This window comes from Lipophrys pholis, assembly GCF_963383615.2.
Source record: "Lipophrys pholis genome assembly, chromosome: 9".
NCBI classification, from domain to species: Eukaryota; Metazoa; Chordata; class Actinopteri; order Blenniiformes; family Blenniidae; genus Lipophrys; species Lipophrys pholis.
In genome coordinates, this window is record NC_137639.1 from 11,703,870 (window position 1) to 11,723,282 (window position 19,413).

At 39.7% G+C, this 19,413-nt stretch overlaps 1 protein-coding gene across 2 annotated transcripts; it reads right to left on the reverse strand.

Annotated features, from left to right (window-relative positions):
• Positions 1-37: 37 nt before the first annotated feature.
• Positions 38-18,560, reverse strand: LOC308114221 (carboxypeptidase Q-like). 2 transcript variants are annotated; one of them, XM_080470922.1, is made up of 12 exons: positions 18,445-18,560; positions 17,418-17,559; positions 16,917-17,126; positions 16,678-16,794; positions 15,087-15,294; positions 14,721-14,928; positions 10,761-10,872; positions 9,385-9,476; positions 8,508-8,603; positions 7,048-7,153; positions 3,049-3,205; positions 38-1,466 (listed from the first exon to the last, which is right to left on the reverse strand). In XM_080470922.1, exons 2-12 carry the CDS (start codon positions 17,557-17,559, stop codon positions 1,430-1,432), a joined length of 1,485 nt encoding a protein of 494 aa, XP_080327048.1. In that variant the 5' UTR covers positions 18,445-18,560; the 3' UTR covers positions 38-1,429. The 2 variants fall into 2 exon arrangements, with proteins under 2 accessions (XP_080327048.1, XP_080327049.1); XM_080470923.1 differs by lacking the exons at positions 38-1,466; positions 7,048-7,153 and having other exon boundaries at positions 1,530-3,205; positions 18,445-18,554.
• Between the last annotated feature and the right edge of the window lie 853 nt (positions 18,561-19,413).

The window sequence follows — 19,413 nt, forward strand, 5'->3', positions numbered from 1 at the left end:
AAAACAAATAACATAAGTTAGGCTGTGCTACCATGTTGTGGGAGTGAAGTCATTTTCTGTGACTCATGTTTGATTTATTATCATTACTTATCTACAGTGTGTTTGAGAAAAATAACTGAGGATACTGAACAGCAGCACAGTAAATCACATGTTCTCCTGAATACAGGTCAAACACTTAAATTACATTCGCATCAAACTTGTTAAGCATAAATTCTACTTTTAAACACAAATATGAGAAAAAAGCAGAGCAGGTGTGAGCTAATGCATGTATAACATAAAAACCACAAATTTCATCCATGATGCACTTAACATTGATTTACGATGTAAAATCAAGTAAACAGCTTTTAAACAACTTCGGATGGGAAAAAGGAAAAACCCTTAATAATCACTGACTCGAGGTATGAAGTCAGTAAATCTATAAATGGCAGATGGATGACTGCTACATGTTTTCAACTACTTCATTTCAAACTACTTCAGCTGATCTGACATTTTATACAAAAGAAACAACTGTTGAACCCTGGAGAGGTGGTTTAAATACGGACACTGAAAAGAAATTGGAGAACATGTGATTTCACCTTCCCAGCTCAAACAAAAGTTTAATGTAAAAACAGAACTTGGCCAAGACTGTTTCTAAAGCTGACAAGTCATCACCTTTAAAAACACGTTGCCTCATGTTCATGTGAGGATCAGCCTTGATGTTGGAAAGCCTGAAGAATTAATTCCTCTTGAACTCAAACAATAAAGTAACCATTCTGTTTAGAAAATGTAAACAGAAAAGTAAAGATATGTCCACTCAAACTGTTGTCAAAACACAACTGAAGTACACACACCTGACAATGCTACTCAAGCTCAGTAACAGGGTATCTTTGTTTGCAAAGTTGCAGTTTTACATATCGTATCTGAAGAGTTTCTGTCTGTCCCATGATGCATCTGCGACGTTAACGCATGCATTCATGAATTCTCTCCAGGCCGTGCTGATGTGCGTGACTCAGTGTGCTCAACATCCACATCCATAGACACAGACTGTGTGTACCTTCACTAAGAAAACTGTGAATCAGTGTTACTGGCATACGAGGGGCTCCTGACCAGACACTGACAAAAACCAACACAGAATTCTGTGTTTCAAAACTCATCCACACACACGCACGCACGCACAGACTTTATCTAAACTGGCTGGCTGACTAACTTTGACATCACCCTTGAGCAGTGCTGACTTGTCAGTCCGTGGGGTAACATAACCCAGCTGTGCGTGTTTGTTGTAGCTGCTGTGATGGTCAGCACCTCGCCCACACAGTGATTAATTCCCTGCACTTCCCCTCTACCTTTGTCCGATTGATCCTTTTTAGGCTTCTCTCCACGTCGTCACACCGCCTCTGCTTCTCCATTCTTCCATCCTCTTCTCCTTTCTGTGATTTCTTCTACGTCCGTCTCACTTGTGGTCATCCAAGGTCAACTTCCTCCTCCTCCTCACAAAAATGACATGATCAACAAGTTTCAAAGGACTACAGCAGAGGGGAGTATCTGTACCAATGATTGAAAGTTTAATGAGGCAATATCTTTTTCTGGCAAGTTTACAAAGCATGATGTAAAACAGTAACTAAACTTGGTTTGAGGTCAGAGGTCAGCTTGTATAACGGGGAATTATAGTGTATGAGCTACTTATTACCAGAGAGGAAATCACCTACATTGGTAGATGTTGGTGTGTCCTCAGTGTGGAGAAGCAGACCAACTCCAACAAAGTGAATTTATTCCAAATAAGAGAATAGGATATTTAGAATATTTACACAGCCGCACTTGCTTTTCATAACTTTATGAAATATGGAACTACAACACTCAACTACGAATTACCTGCAGGAACTATGTTGGTTGGTTAGTTTGATTGTGTGACAATGGACTGACATTAGAACAAAAATGTAAACAAGAAACCTCATAAAGCCAGACACATTTTCAGGAACAAGTTAAAATGTCAACACCAAAAAGATTAAAACCATAAAAATAAAAACAGAAACACATTTTGAGAAAGCTTCAGCTCAGCCTTAAACTGGCAGAAACCCGAGTAGTGTGCACAACATCGGTTTCCCTCCACAGGCGTCCTTATCTATGAGCTCATAGTTGGTTCTTGTTTTGGTTGATTAAAGTTCAGCGTTGCTGCTGCAGAAACATTCTCAATCTCGGGTTATCATCAAGAAAGACTAATACATCTTAACACTTTGACACATTCCCAGGCCTTGCGGAACATTTCCATCAAGTGAAATACACCCACAGGCTGCTTGTTTTCACTATACTTGTTTACTCCAGTCTAATCCACTTCAACAGCTCTCCCATTCATCCCGCTTGTGCAAAACATCCAAGTGGCTTTAATCTGATTGTTTGTTTTAAAGGTTTTAGTTTGCAAGTGGTGTTAGCCGGACTGCATTTGACTACATTGGCAGATGTTTCAAATGTTCTCGCCTCTCGTATGTACAACTATCTGAAAAACCGTTCATGATATTGGAGTGTAGCGCCACATCACAGCACACTACAACCAAAATACATCACTAAATTACAAATTGTGTAAATTAAAGCACCGTTTCTTCTGTAAAGATGGAATTTAAAGATGAGCTGCCGTGACGGATGGCATCAGATTGTACAAGTGTAATGAGCTGGCAGGTGAGTGTGTGTCACTTTATACTGAAAAGGTGCTAAATCTTTGTTTTTCTGTCCAGAACCCCCCAAATTAAAGGTAAAAGAAAGAGAAGAGTAATCTCTCTTTTGCTCTACACAAAACATATTCCCGGCTAAAAAAAAAGCAAACCAGAATTTAGTTTGATCGTAGCACAATTTAGGGCATTGCAATGTTTTCAATCCCCAAAAAAATCAAGCCCCCTTTGATCATAATCTCTGCTTTCATAGCACTTCAAGGTTTAAGGCAGATTAACACAAATCTTACACACTTACGTTTACCCTATAACCAAAATTCAATTCAAGTCAGGTCAACCACTCGAGCGTCAGTATTGCTTCCCCCCAGGTGTCCTTCAGGACCCGGCCCCTCCTGCTTCTGGCTGCTACCTGGGCAGCATGTCCTGCAGGTCTGCCACAACGTAAGCAACCACAGCCCACAGTGCCGAGCACAGGTCCATCTCTCCGGGGTCCTGAACCGTCATGGTGTCGCCTTCACTGTGGTGGAACCAGAAGTAACGACTGTCTTCCACATGGAGGCTGGCACCTGGATGAGGGAAAAACCAGAGAGAAATAATACGCACATTAAGGTCGTGTTTTGTATGAAGCCATAAAACATGTTCAAGCCTGAAAGAAACACGTTTCGCTCTATGTAATGCCAGCTCAGTCAGTCCTTCTAGACCTGAAAGTCAAGCTACACATGAACTGGTCTTACTGTAAGGTGATGCTCATATCTGCTGTCTCTCCGGGTCAGTTAATGGATGTGCACTGTCTGCCAGTTGTGTTTACTTATAAGAGCACTTTGCGAGACAGTCTGCCACAGATAAATGCTCCTTTATTTTTGTAAATACCAGGAGGAAAAATAAATATTTACCTTCATCTTATTACTGCGTCATATTTAGAAGGTCCAGTTGCATATACAGTTGAAACCAGACGTTTACATAGACTGCATAATAAAACACATAACTTTATTTTTTGACATTAAATCACACCGAGCTTTTCCTGTTTTAGATCAGTCAGGTTGACTAAAATTATATGTTACATCTATATTTGGTAAATATAGGGGGTAGTGGTGGTTAGACGTTAAAGCCGAGAGCTTGTAAATGCAGGGTCACGGTAGAAGCAGCCGAGAAACAACCGTCATCAGTTCCCATTTCTAAACGCCAGAAAGTTGAGAGTTTTGGAATTATTTTACGACGAGTCAGACATTTACATGCATATTCTTTGTATTTGAGAGAGAGAGAGAGAGAGAGAGAGAGAGAGAGAGAGAGAGAGAGAGAGAGAGAGAGAGAGAGAGAGAAAGATGACCGTTGACTAATTTGGGCCTATTCCTAGAGTGACTGTACATTTGGAAAACCCATTTGCATCCAACCTTCAACTTCTAGACTGATATCTCGAGCGGTGGTTTCGATATTTCCACACAATGCAATTAACTTTGTTAAATGAACCATTCCCTGCTGAAACAATACAACACGCTCAACGCTTTGCTGACGCCCCAGTATCTGGCAGGAGCGATGATGTTCTCAGGCTTGCAAGCTCCCTCATTTTCCTCCAAATATAACAATGATCTTTATGACCAGCTCAATTTTTGTTTCATCATAACAAGATCCGTCTCCTGACATGAAGGTCCATGTGAGCATTTGCTGTAATCAGGCTTTTGTTTATATGGTTTGTTAGCCCATGTCAAGGACTCGTTTCACTGAAGAAGGTGATATTCTCTTACCAGCCTCAGCCAACATCAGGTCTTTTGCTTTTATTTCATTGCTTTTAAATTGGGTTGATAAGTAAGAGAGCAGTTCTGTGAAATGTGTCTGAGATAACTTGAGATTCCCATGGTGACGACACTCGCGTACGGCTGTTTGAACAAGAAGAACGTGGCACCTTGAAGCATCTGGAAATTGTATCCAAAGATGAACTGATATCTTGGTGGAGTTTTCTTTAGACTTTCCCATGATGTCACACAAGGAAGCAGCGTGTTAGAGGTGTGCCTAAAATACATCCACAGGCTGGCCTCCAAATATCCCAAATGTGAGGCTCCCAAAGCCAAAACACAATTGTCTGGGCTTTCCCAAAACTGTTTAAAGGGATATTAATCTCTGTGTATGTAAACGTCTGACTTTGAAAGTGATAAAAGGTGTCTAATTATTGTGACGTTTGGAAAATAGAAATAAATCCTTACTGGTGTGAAACAGAAAACAGGAAAGTTCATGTGATTTAATGTCAGAGGTTTAAAAAAAAAAAAAAAAGCCTTTTTACACAGTGTATGTTTTGATTTCAACTGTAAATGCACTTTCAGCAAATGTGGTGGACTAAAATAAACCTCTATTACAGTGATTACATGCTATTACTTATGATTTGCTCTTTAGACAGTGGGAAGCCCAGTGAGGAATCCCAGAGCTGTGTTTTCTGAATGTGGCATCAATGTATGACACTACAGGAGCGAAGGGGAAACGAATGAACAGTTTAGTGTGTTCACAAGTAAGTGGGAGGAAGTGAAGGCCAAACTTCTCAGTGGAAAATAAAAATGTACCTGATCGCCAGGAGCTTCCCACCAGGGTTAGTGGGAGTTTTGGGAAAGCCTCCAGAAGCAGGTCTGACATCACTCAACATGCCAGCGGTCTTAGAGGAAGTTAAGGAATCTACTCGCTCTGCTGACAAACAAGTTATTCTAATAGTGTTTTTGGATCAAACTCGTAGTCAAAGTCTCTCACCACTTCATCTAATTAAAGTAGTCATAGTAATTTTAATGCTTTTCATCTAAACTGTCGCGGTTATAATAGTTATGATATAGATCTTCATCAGAAAGAGAGTAACAACCGTCCAGTAAATATTTCTAAAAGTAATGGGACAAATCTGACTAGCAGCATAGTACTGGTAGTACTATATAGTAATGGTTGCACATGGAATACAAAGATGTATTTAAATGTACATGATTTAAAAGAGCAGAAGATTACAGTAAAGTAGAAATGGAATAACAAAGAAAGACCGTTGTGTTTCATAGGAACCGTCACTCCAGCATGTAGTATATATACCATTTGTGTTGAGTGAGACAAAAGAAATGATCAAAGAAACAAAGCAAGGTTCTGTTGTTATTGCTGTCAAACAATAAACAGCATAAGTGTGGCTGTGGTGTGGAAGTATCTTTTGCACCTCGCCTGCGGCCTCATGTCTTCGACTAAATACCTGCCATACCTACTGTACATTCAACGACAAAAGGAACACTTCCTCTAATGTGATACTACTTCAATAAATGTCACACAAATATTTTGTACGAGAAAGTTTTTGTTGTGTTTGAAAACAGGCCTTGTTTGGTTAAGAAGTCTAAACTTTCAATAAAGTCAAATTAAATTAGTTTATTTCGTTGCCACAATTCTTCTAATGTTTGGATCAGTAATGCTGGTTTCACTGGATCCGGATGAGTTGGAACTACCAGGAAGGAAGAAGACATACTTCAGTCCAGCTGACTTTTTAGAAATAGAGAAGCAAAGTTAAGAAAAATAAGATTTCTAGACCTAAATAGCACAAATATCCACAACTTCCACATAATAAGTGTTAAAAATGTGTTTATAGAGATGATTGCGTCTGTCTTTTTCAGTTCCTCGTCTGAAGATTATCTGGAATTTATTCCAGTACTCTGTATTGTCACTTCCACAAAAGCAAGACAGAATGTCAACTTCAGATTCCTACAGAAACCACACGTCGTCCTACAGGAAACTGGTTTTTTTTCCCACCATCAAGAAAAATGAGTGACCATCAAAAATTGAAAAGCACACTCTAACCCTCATTATGATTCACACAGAAATCTGTGACAGAAAAGGTGATACATGCAAAAAACGTTTTAAATGTGCAGAGGTTTAGAGTTCTATGATGCTTCCTTGTCAAAATGTCTTTCATCAATCTCCCTGTGTTGTCGTTCCAAAATGTAGCCATACAGGACTGTGTTTAGGTCACTTAAAGTCAACAGAGTGGTTACAAGAGTAATTCTACTAATCAATATAGTTTATTTCTAATACAAACACATAGACTCAACATTTTTGGGGAATTTGGATAATCTTCTTTTAATGGTGTTTTTCTCAGCAAGGATGTGAATCTTTGACTCCCAGTAACATTAAAAACCGAAAAAACTGAAAATCAGGAAGAGATGCTTCTCAGTTCTTTATTTGTTTGTGGCAGCTAATAAACCCGATGTCCTGTCGTGTCCTCATAAACATCACACACACACACACACACACACACACACACACACACACACACACACACACACACACACACACACACACACACACACACACACACACACACACACACACACACACACACACACACACACACACACACACACACACACACACACACACACACACACACACACACACTGAGGTAACTGACCTGGGACTCCTGCTGCCAGCCATGGTGAGATGTCTGTCCCTTCTCCGTGGGTTTCCAGTTTAGTTGTATTAATGGGAGCAAGAAGTTTGACCACTTCCTCCATCACCTGTTGTTACAAACATCACCAAACTGAACATTACAGTATTGTTTAAAAAAGTATCAACTACTGTACATTATTGTAAATTTATTTTAATTTTGGTACACGGACACTGCATTGTAAATGCAGAACTGTGAGTGGACGGTTAACAATATGTGCCATTATGAGCTTTCTCAATGTACTGCTCTGGTTTCTGTGGTGCAGACTACCTCCTTCCGGTGATGTCAATCAGAGGAGTGAAGAGAAGTGAAAGGTTGAACTGTGGTTTTTCACTAAAGACGTAAAACATTTTTTAACCAAGGAAGTGAAACGCTGCAACTGACAACAGCAACTTTTAAGTGTGGACAAATCCTGATAGATGAATTGTTTTCTATCTTTGTTTTATGTATGAATTAGTCATAAGATGTGATCTGACCTGTTTGTAAGTCACATTTATAGACAAACAATGGGTTTGAACACTTTAAATTTGAATTCATATTTGTATTTTTTTCACTTCAGTCTATTTTATCAATCTCGTTTATCTCCATCAAACTCAACTTACAGTTGAAATGTGGGTGTTAATAAAATAACAAGCAATAATCCCTACATATTGTTCTGCACTCAAAATCTGTAGGGATTAGAGGCAGTTTTCTTCTGCCAAAACCACCTTTAAAATGCGAATTAAACTTTCTTTTTTTTTTAACAACTTAAATGTGTTGAATGCATGCATGTGTCTGTATGGTGGCTTGAATAACCTGAACCATAACAAATATGAATGAAGGTCCTTATTAGGGAAATCAATAATATTTTTTAAGGGGAAAACATGTTTTAGAATTTAAACTCTGGTGGGGGTTGGGTTAAGGATAGAGTGAAAGGAAACAAGGAAGGTTTATCTATACAGCACCACTCAGGCACAAGGCAATTCAAGGTGCTACGTCAGGACTTGGAAATACATGACAGCAAAGCATTAAATCCTTTGAGGAGAAATAGAGTCCCCATATAATAATAAACACAGTGAACCCAGGACTGCTACAAAATGACCGTCCACTCAAATACCAGAGTCACCAGTATGTCAAACAATTCTTAAATTAGCTCTGAATTCCATGAAATGCACACAGTGTTATCAAAGAATTACCAGATAATGAAAAGTGAAAAGGGGCAGTACTTACTCACTGCATTTGTTTTTATATTCTGTAGTCAAAAAAATCAAAGTAACTACAAGTATCCTAGGCTTATAAACTGTGTGCGCGTGTGTGTGTGTGTGTGTGTGTGTGTGTGTGTGTGTGTGTGTGTGTGTGTGTGTGTGTGTGTGTGTGTGTGTGTGTGTGTGTGTGTGTGTGTGTGTGTGTGTGTGTGTGTGTGTGTGTGTGTGTGTGTGCCCCACCTTACGTGCTGCGTCACTGCCAGTAAACTGCAGAGCCACTGGGGTGAATGTCCCCAGGTCAGACTCCATGACAAGATCGAAGTTGTTTAAGTTCACCTGTGCAGGGAGATAAAGTGGGGAGAGAGAGAGAGAGAGAGAGAGAGAGAGAGAGAGAGAGAGAGAGAGAGAGAGAGAGAGAGAGAGAGAGAAAGATAGAGATAGAGATAGAGACAGAGATAGAGATAGACAGAAATATAGATAGATAGATAGATAGATAGATAGATAGATAGATAGATAGATAGATAGATAGATAGATAGATAGATAGATAGATAGATAGATAGATAGATAGATAGATAGAGAGAGAGAGAGAGAGAAGACAGTGTACGATTAAAAACAGTACAATTCAAGCTCAACACAAGCTTCAGGCGGCTCTTTTTACAGTGGGCATAAACACTCAGCCAAAAAACAAGGAGTCACTTATACCAGTAGCCCGAGCTAATTCAGGCTCTTTAAATTCAAATTATACATCAAATGTAAGAACTGTACAAGTCCACCAAGTGGTTAAGACACACTGGATCTTTATCCCTCAAAAAATGAAGTAACCCCGAACCTCTGGGACGGAGAATGTAGTTCATTATGGTTTAGGGCCTGGTAGGCAGCCAAAGCTCTACAGAAGGAAACTGGAAGAGTGTAGATTGTTGTTTAGATCCTTTTTTTTCTGCAGAGGAGAATCTGGGAGCCGGCCAGGGCCTCTCTGTTTAGCTGGGAGCATATTTCTACACTCCTACTCTCCCCCTTTACTTCCATAATAGACTGAGGCCTTCCTGCTTCTAATTAGCAGGAACAATATTAGCTTTACAGCTGCTGCAGTGTGTTTTCTATTAACTGCCATAGTACCTTGTGCAGATCGTAGTACTGCTGTGCCCCGACCCCGCCCTGTTCTTCAGCCGTCCACAGCACGGTTCGCAAAGTTCTCCTCGGACGTAAACCTGCAAAGACACGAAGACACACATGGGCTCTGCAGTGCACAAATATATACCAGAAGAAATGGATTACAACTATAAATATTACAAGTCAAGCTTGTGAGGAATACCGAACTGTACAGTTTAATGAGGGGAACTTTTATTGTTGTTTTTAAATGAGCCAACGGGAATAGTGAGAATTAGTGTTTATTCATAATGTATGTTCATACGCGCTGCAAACAGATGAACTAAATAACTATTTACAAAAAAAACAGATCTGTTTGATAAAGTCTGGAACTGGATAAGTTGCTCAAAATATGCCAACTTTTCCTCTAAAATATTCACAAAGCTTCACTATATTCTGCTGAAATATTGACAGATTATAGTCGCTTGCTCAGATTTCTGCACTCTGATTGTTACATAACAAGCGTGGAAGAGAATCAGGTAGAAATTGAGTCAACTGCTTAACAGATCTGTGGTAACGATACTATTATCGAGAACAACAACTATTAGTGGTTGTAGTGAGTCAAACAGTTTCATTTTGCAGGTAAGTCAGCTCAGCGGTGTTTCATGTTTCCCTCTTTGACTTTGACAAAAAGGCAATTACCACATCAGAATAACCACTTGAGAATATATAACCACAGGAGAGAAATATATGAGGGGATCATTTTTAAAGTGATTTTCATTTGCATTTAATGCAGAATAAATGTGATGATTCAGTTTTCTATTTCTTTCAATTTGTCAACACGATGTTTTTTTTCCAAGGTTGTTTTATCCGCGCGAGTATTCTTCTTTGAGCCAGCATGTGTTAAAACGGTCTGTCTTACAGTCTTTATAGGGAGATCAGTGGGATGGGCGTTAGTGCAAGGAACAAGTCAAAAGTAAATTACTTTCGTCTGTCATGTGAATTTGCAGAGTATGTAATTATTTTACCATCGCATGTGCTTCCCATTACTTATTATGATCATTAAACCTGATATCATCAGTGGAAACATCTGCATACAGTCTCAGTGCACACTTACGAATAACAAAGCACTTTAAGTTGCTCTAATTTATTAAATAAGTCTCAATCTCTGTGGGGTCCTGTTTGTAGAAGAAAATACCTCAGCCCTGCATTTTGAAAGGTTGACGCATATGAACAGTTGATTTTTGTTGACTGTGTGTTTCCCGGGTCGCCCTCACACACTGTGAAAAGCACTGCATTCGAGCACTTAAAGAGGAATCCAACATCATAGACCCAAGCAATGAATTACATCATAACCACTGAATTTGTCGGCACAAGTTCTACATATTTAACTCGTCTGTTTTTACCCAGGTCTTTGATCAGTGACAGAGCCTCCCAAGAAATCATGGCTCCGCCTCCGTCGTCCATGGCACCCTGACCCACGTCCCAACTGTCCAAATGACCGCTCAACAGGACGACCTAGAAGAGTATGCAGAGACACACCACACTTGTAAGCACAGACTGAAGGAATGTAAAGATGGTCTGATTGCTTTCTCTCTCTCCATTTTAGGACACACAAATATCTAACAGGCACACAATGCTTGAAGTGCGATTCTGATTTTGGAACAATTTTTTTTTTTTCTTAAAGTGCAAAGACAGAGGGGCCCCTACAAATATGACAATAAAGACGAAAACACACAAAGAGTGACCCTGACTTCCAGGAATTTAAAGCTGAGGGATTCCCGTCAGTCACTGACCTGATGCTCAGGTTACAAAACATTTTGTAACACGAACGACACCGAGTACCTGGACAACGAGCCAGCAGCTGAAGCCACACATTCACACAAAAATGAAAGCACATTCTTTCCCGCTTACACAACAGCATTGCTGGCGTGTATTTTTAGACATCCTACAGGCTTGACTGTTGAGCCAAAATGTCAGTATGTTGGTTCATTTTCCATTTCAAATAAGTTTCTTCTTATTCCTTTTCTGATGTAATTTTCATTTTGTGTGCGTGTGTGGTTCGAGTGAGTTTATAAACACTATAACTTTAGAGACGTGGGTACATAATACATGAACTGAGTTATATATGTGGGCAATGTGTGTGTACATATGTAAATTCTCCCCCAAAATTGTATTTGTTATGATCTATATCACTGTTGTGATAAGCGAGTCCTAAGTGTCATAAATGCCCCAATAGATAAGACACTGCTTTCCTAGTACAAATACAACCAACTAAAAACAAGCTTCATGAATCAGTGGGGTCATTCCAGAACACTGAACTATTCACCTCTACTTCCTCTAACGTTTCCAAGTATTAACCACTGGTTACTGCATGTATCAGTCCGGTTTTAAATTCTGTCATTTGCATGTACGTATACTGAGCCCGTTGTGCTTCTGATTAGTGGACACAACATATTTTTCCTTCGACCCCCCCCCAGCCCCCCGATTGCCTCTAAAAAATGTTGCAGACCACTGAGCTCTGATGTGCCAATACAATACAATAGTATGGAACCAAACACTGGTGAGCACACCCACTCTTTTGAACACAGAAAAGAATCCAATGAATAGTTTACTAGCTTCGCTCTATAAAAACAAGAAGAAAAAAAAAGCTCTTATTATGATTTTCTTTGACATGTGCAAATGTAATTTTGAAAACATCAGAGCATTTAAAGTCTCCGACCAACCCTATGATCTCGTCCAATATTGAAGACAACATCTGTATCAAATTTTTCAACCTCAAACTGGAATTCATTTTTATCGCGTTCTAATAATTTTTTTCGGCTTTGTATCGATACACTGCGCACCCTGGCTGGTATTACTATCAGCCTGTTTACAGCTTAATTGCACAACGTGCTGACAGTAGAGACCAATAAATAAGTTGGATTCAACATGGTTTAATTTACGAGGGACAAGAAACCCATTAAAAAAACAGAGGCTTACGTAGGCACTAATAAAAACCACTGGCTTCTCGAGAAAGATGGAACAACGTTTTTGGCCAGTTTTCCTCTGTCACTATCGAGCAAAATGACTTCAGAAAGTAAAACTGCACTCAGCAGATCATTTGACATCCAAAAAGTTGAATCTCGCAGGAGGGTGGGAGGTGAGGCAGTGGAGTGGGAGGAAAGCACTCTCAGATGATTCTGACAGGCTCCGACAGCCTAAACTGTGGAAATGACTCACTTTACCCTGAAAATAACTTTTTTTTTCTACGAGTGCCACACTTACATCAACTGGCAGCTGGAGTGCAAAGTCACAAGACTGGAGGGTGAAGTCATCAGTGTCGTGTGTTTCATTTCCTTTTAACAGAGTATTAAACTTTGGTTCCCAGGTCAAAACTGTAACAGCTTACATCAATGGTAGCCCCCCTAATTCGAGTCAGATTTTGCTCAGGTCAGTTACACCAGGGAGACTTACAAACACCGGGGACCAATTAAATTTAGAGCACACAAAGCTTTTTTTTAATACAAAGGAGATCCAGTTACTGTTCTCTGTTAGCAATCAAATTGAGGTTATGGTTTTTGTCCGTCTTGGACGATGCCGTTAGGATGGGATGTTTTGCAGTTGTTGAGTAAAGGAGCCTCGTGTTTGTGAGAAAGTGAAGTCTGACGTTTGCTTTTTTTAAACATACTTCTTGGAAATTCCCACTCTGAACAACTTCCTCTTTATCAACAATCAAAACATACTGTATCTAGGGACCAAATTATTCGGCTCTACAAAGAAGCCTCTAAAAGGCAACAAACACATACAATCATAATGCTCCAGACAGCATCCACCTACACACACACACTCACTCTCTCATAATGACTCAAAGATCACATTGTGGAAACTTCACTCAGCGTTAGATACGCTGAGATGGAAAACGTTGATTTAACTTGGCCGGTGCAAAAGTTCCTCCTCCGTTTTCCTGCTATGCTGCAGTTTGGCTTCACGCAGTTTTTACAAGCGCTAATCTTCGCAAATCATAGTCACTAAGATTTACATGCCCTGCTCAGCTATTTAGGACATGCTGCTTCAGTCAATCTCTTGTGTGAATGGTAAACGAATGGTGATGGTAAGAGTGTCAGGCACAGGGCTTTTTTTTTTGTTAAAATATTTCAAGTTATGCAATTACATAAAGGCATAAGATGCCACTCTTTGTGTCCTAAAGTCACCGTACCCAGACGGAAAGACTTTTAAGGGCATTTCTAACCTGGGCATCATAGTCTCCTCTATAAACAGACAGTACTTGCATGTAGTTGGAGTTTTTTGCAGGAGCGCCTCGTGTTTATCAGGTTCTGCCTGTCGGACGTGTCGGTGTCCTTTCTACCGAGGAAGTGTGTGGGACACTTCATCGCTGCACACAGATTTGTTGCTGATAAGAATTCACACTTTCAGCAGAGCACTCTGTCTTTTCACCCTTTGACAGACAAGTGGTTTGTGTAGGCTGCACCGCACCTCAAAGACAAAGCATGCAGGGATTCTGATGATTATTTCATCCTATTATGGGTCAATCTGGCACCCTCGTCCCTACTGCCTTTAAAAATGTCATACATTTGAGCTGAACGCTTACTGTTAAATTTTATTTGAATTGGAGAAACAGACCAGAATTTCCCAGTGTGCCTTTTTCCTATTCATTTTTGTGACAAAGTAAAGTCATGGTAAATCAGTTTAAAGTGCAGGCAGTTTGGATATCTATTTCTAATAGAACATAAATCCAATGTTTTCATAAAATGTATTAAAATTAAGATTTATAAAATAGGCCATAAATGTAAAACAATGACAATTTTATGCAATGAACATGTGCCAACTGTCACTTTCAAAAGCTTCCAGTTGCACATATTGTTTCCAACAGCTTTGATTTGGGATTGTCAAGAATGATCAGATGGTCATTCTCTTTGATTGTGCATAGGAAGTTCAGCTAGTGCGAGTTCAAATTTGAAATTTGTGAGTTTTCAATCTCCATGCTAGAGTTTAGCAGCACTAGTTAACAGATAAAAACTTTGTTTTGAAAAAAATCTTGCTACTATGGAAGCCTAATTTTTGTGAGATTTGGGAAAGACTGATTCCATCGTGCACAACACTAATGATAGAAAATAAAATCAGAACACATAGTTTTGTCATTATCTGAAGTCTCTTCGTTCGTCGACCAAGCTAAAAATGAAGACAAAGTCATTTTCAAAAAAGAAGTAATGCATATGAAGTCTTAAACCACTGAATTCTAACAGCACATCAGTCGAGAATACAGCCAATCAAATCATTCCCCCTGAAACCAAACTGCCAAACCTAAAACTAAACTATAGTAAGAATAGCTGATCGTGTCTGTACATGCAGTGATTGGGTGTTACCTGTTCAGGGTGCTCCCAGCCTTTTATTTCTGCCACTGTGTTGAATGAATCAGCGTCCGGTAAAGTCTTCGCTTCCATCGTGAGCCGAACCACAATCTTCTGGCCCCTCTGTGCCAGACGCCACATCAGCTCAGCGTCCTCCACTGTGATGCAGGCTGTGGGGATGCGCTTCTCTCCAGCCTGGTAATCCTGCCAGCCCGTGTGGGGACTTGAGACAAATGCAAACAGTTTGACAGAGATGCGTCACTGATGAGTTTACCTTTTCTCTATTTGTGTGAAAATCCGAGATGGAGGTGCCAGTCATACAAACACTCATAGGACACTTTGAAAGCAAGATACCAGGGTAGGCCAGTGACGGATAGAAACCTGTTAACTGAGAACGGAGTGATGGATCGAATGAGTGTGGCCACAGCTCCCACTTTGGCTGCCTCAGAGGCGCCAAACGCTCGGTAAGCCACCGTCTCTCCATAGCTGACGAACGGCTGGTTAAAGACGACAATCTTCCCTGTGGCTTCGCTGGCTCTGCGCTTCAGTTCATCAAATGACTGAACCACCAACACCTCAGCCTTAATCCCTGAGACAAGAAGGACACAGTGGACAGAAAGAAACCAAAAATCAATACAAAAAAAAAAAAGAAGAGTTGTTTCACTTCTCTCCACAATGGACAGATCTTTAAAATCGGTAATGATTGATTTGAAAGAGAGAGGAGAGAAATGCAGACGATACATACGAGAATCAGACTGACAACAACACTGCGCTTCAGTGTGGCATACTTGGAAGAACATGCTCACAAAATTCACACATTATGGTGACCTAAAATCTTTAGAACTTTTTCCGGACAGGCGAAACGGTATGGTTCGGAAAGCAAAGATAACTTCTGGAAGTACCTAAAAATCAGCGATTGCGTTACTAAAAACCACCTCAAAAACATAACAAATTAGAACCCACTTATAGACCATGTGGAATTACCTGGTAGGCTACAGGCAAGGTAGAAGAGTTTCACATTATATTTAACAGGTTACAAAAGGATGTCCGTAAAGTCTGAGGAGCGTCTGGCAGAGAAATTTAAGGTATTAACTGAGCAAGGAGAAGTGGGAAGAGATTATATCAAACGCTGGAAAATACGCAAGGCAAGCAAAAGGGAAAATGCTTCTGTACAATAAGCTCCGGGTATATTCCACCTCTTCTTAACGTCACAAGATGGATTTACCAACTCATACAAGGTGTTGGAAATGTCAGACATTTTTTTCATGCGATCTAAGTTTATCAATCTTTTCTTGGAAAACAGAAAATAGGGAAAAAAACGGTAGATCTGAAAATACCTGTTTCACTGAGGATGTCGTTACAATATAATCAAAATAAGACTTTAACCATGACCATCACAGCTTCCAGAAACATCCTCAGATTGTGGAAAGACCCATCCTCCCCAGACGTTAAAACATGGACACACACGATGTTGCAAATTGTATCACAACAACAAGGTTTGGCAAGGAAACATTATAGCATGTTGGCCTTATCATGAATGACACAACTGTGACCCTGTGAAGCTTTAATGAGTGTATGTGGTGAATGTCTTTTACGTTTACATTTCTGTAACTCTGTATTGAGAATGATTTACTGTGGTAGTATTATTATGATGGTAACTTGTGAAATATTCCTGTCAAATATATATTAGTCGTGCTTATTTGCAAATAAATTAAAAAATGAATTAAAAAAAAAATGAGGCAGTGGGTTAATGAAAACTGTGAGCCCTGAAGGCTGGAAACCAATTTTCTTTGGTGTTGTGGTATATAAGATGAGGAAGGTCACTTCGACCCCATATGAACCTGATATCATTGCAAAAAAATTATGCAATAAAAAAAAATCTGATTATAAAATTAATTAGCACAGTTTACTTTTTCTATTGGTCCTCATAATGATCAAAGTTAATAAGTCATGAATTAGAAGGCATTCATACCTCCAGGAGGTGTTCCTACACTGCTGCCCAGTCCCAACATAGCCAGAGACTTGGACCTGGGCACAATCATCTCTGCATTCTCTTTGCCTCTCACCCAGTGTGGGATTTTCACCGGCTCTGAACAAGAAAAACAGGGAAACACAGAACAAATCCAACAGTTAATCACATCGAGTCCTGACGAAAGATGTCCAGTAACGTGTGAAACGTATATCTGCAAAGTAAACTTCATTCTTTCTCACCAAGATGGACGTCCAACCCGTCAAGAGTCATGACATTGTGCATGTATTTAATAGCCATCTCCAGGCTTTGTGAGCCACTGACACGGCTCCCGATGGTGTCGGTGAAGTCAGCCAGCCGTCTGTAGGAGCGATTCTGGGCAGCACCAAACACGGCCAGGTCGATGATCTTTTTAGCCACGTCAGCGTAGCCTGCTACCTCTGCTGCTATGTCTGATGATTTATTTCATACACAAACACACAAACACAAAGATGTATGCATTCTCCAAGTCAAATATATTTATCAAGCTTTTTTTTTTTTTTTAAAGCAGCTGCTCCACTGCAAATCAAACTAAGGTTTGATTGTTTAACAATGTTAAACAACCTTATGACAATATTGTTATGCTCACTGTGTTTCCAAGCAGGTGCTTTCAGTTACGTCGCCTGAGCAGTTGTTATCAAAATAGTAAAACTGATTCTAGACAGTCATATTCCCCAACCACATAGTTTAAGATGTTATGGTACCTTTTGTCTTAGTGTGATTGGTTGCAGCCCTCAGAACAGATGTTGAACTGTTGTTTTGGGCAGCGCGAGGGTGACAGTCAGACAGAGAGGACAGCATGAGACATAAGAAGATGGAGATGGTCCGGCTTCTCTCCTGAGCCATCTGTGGACAAGTCGAATAACAGTACATTATATGGTATATGTCCAAATGTATGAATCACACATAACTGTGGAGGATTAAAAGTATATAATCTCCCAGAGAGTGCTCAAACAACTATAAATCTATACTGTATGAATGTATAAAACAGATGGCATTTAGGGATGGTAACGGCTGGGGGCTGTAAACCTCTCAGAAGGTAAGGTATCACAAGTTCAATGTATTCAGTTTGAGGCACAGTAGCCATCCCATAATGCTCTTTGGCCTGAGCCGTAAAGTGGTGACCAGTCATTTGATAACACATCAACATATTGCTTATTTGTTGAGTTTCTTTTGCAGCCTGGCTGTGAGTCAAGTTGTTGCCTCAATCCAAACCTTTGGAGAGCACGGACTCTTAGAGGTGATCCAGAGAAAAAGCAGCCGCAGATCAAATGTCACTTCAACTCAAATGTTTAATATTATGTGAAACTTGCTTGAACAAAAATTGCTGTAAATGCAGCAGCAGCTCAGAGAGAGAAGGGCAGTGACAAGTAAACCATTGACAGATCACATTGTTCCTTTTCTATTGTTTCTGCAAACAAGTATCACAAATCAAAAACAAATGCAAACCATTACAATATCATATTATTTCATCTTCTTTCAATTATTTACTTGGATATGTTTTCACTTAATTTAATTAAACCTCATTTTTGAGTCTCTGTGCCAACTGATTTACTGTGATTTGCATTCTTCCCATTTCTTTTTATCATTTTGGTGCAATCAACTAAAGTAATCATCATATAAAGTCCCATCTTCTTTCAGAAGGTTTTTTTTAATCCCTGCTTCACGGGAATGCTGTTCACAGACAGCTCCGTAACGTAAAAGTATTTATGAAACAACAAAAACACAAACCTTTCCGGTCAATTCTGTGTCTTTTCTGTGTCGGTAGAACAAGTGTTAAAGAGTCAAAGTGGTAAAAACAGAACAGAAGCAGAAAAATGTAAATACAGAGAAGCTTCCGTCCTCGTGATGTTGGCGTGAACAAAACCGGAAATAAACCACCGGAGCTCTGGATTTCACAATAAAAGCTTAAACTCTAACACACACAAGCATATATTTACAAATCCCTCTGCAAATTTAGGCAACAAGGTTAAATGAGTGAAGCAGCGGAGTCCTTCTCCTGAAAAAAGAAACACCTTCTGTCTTCTCCTGATGAAACTGTACAGTTGGGTGGAATAAGACTGCATCCACACTGGAAAACATTTGGAGTACATACCACATACCATTCTGCAGTCATTGTTAATCACGATGAGGATCCCACTCAGGCTGGATTAATATTTATATGTGAAGGAATTTGGCTGCGACTTATTTTGTAATAGTTTCTTATGACTTCCAGAGCACTGACTCTTTTACCAACCCACCCCCCAATCTCCATACCATTTTGTTTTCCTCTGCATCGTCAGGACCTGGAAAACATTTGACCATTTGGCTCTCTTGAAATACTGCTGACTCGGTTTAACACTGTGGTTTGAGAAGTTTTTTTTTCTTTCTCGGACCTGCATTTGTAAAAGGATGTTTCTTGAAGCAAGGAGGAAATGTTTTTCTGCACTACTGTACCAACAGGAGAAACTCAACGTGACTTCTAAATGGGGGAAAATTGAACACAAAAGCTCATTATGAAGTTGGTCAGACCTCCTTCCTACTGATAAATCTTTCTGCAGAAAGATGACAAGATTTGAAAAAATATTCGGGGAATAAACAACAGACCATAGTAATATATATGTGTGTGATTACAGTTTCTTTATATTTCAACTTAACCATTAGCATACAAATATATCATGTGCCAGAATAAATTGTCCCAATGAGAGGTAAATGAAAAGT

What these genes read in the sequence shown, in the direction of transcription:
- LOC308114221 (XM_080470922.1), bottom strand. Translation starts at nt 17,559, where the DNA reads ATGGCTCAGGAGAGAAGCCGGACCATCTCCATCTTCTTATGTCTCATG. An exon ending in CGGGTTGGACGTCCATCTTG is followed by an intron (nt 16,795 to 16,916) that starts GTGAGAAAGAAT and finishes TTTCTTGTTCAG; the next exon opens with AGCCGGTGAAAATCCCACAC. An exon ending in TGTAGGAACACCTCCTGGAG is followed by an intron (nt 15,295 to 16,677) that starts GTATGAATGCCT and finishes TTCTTGTCTCAG; the next exon opens with GGATTAAGGCTGAGGTGTTG.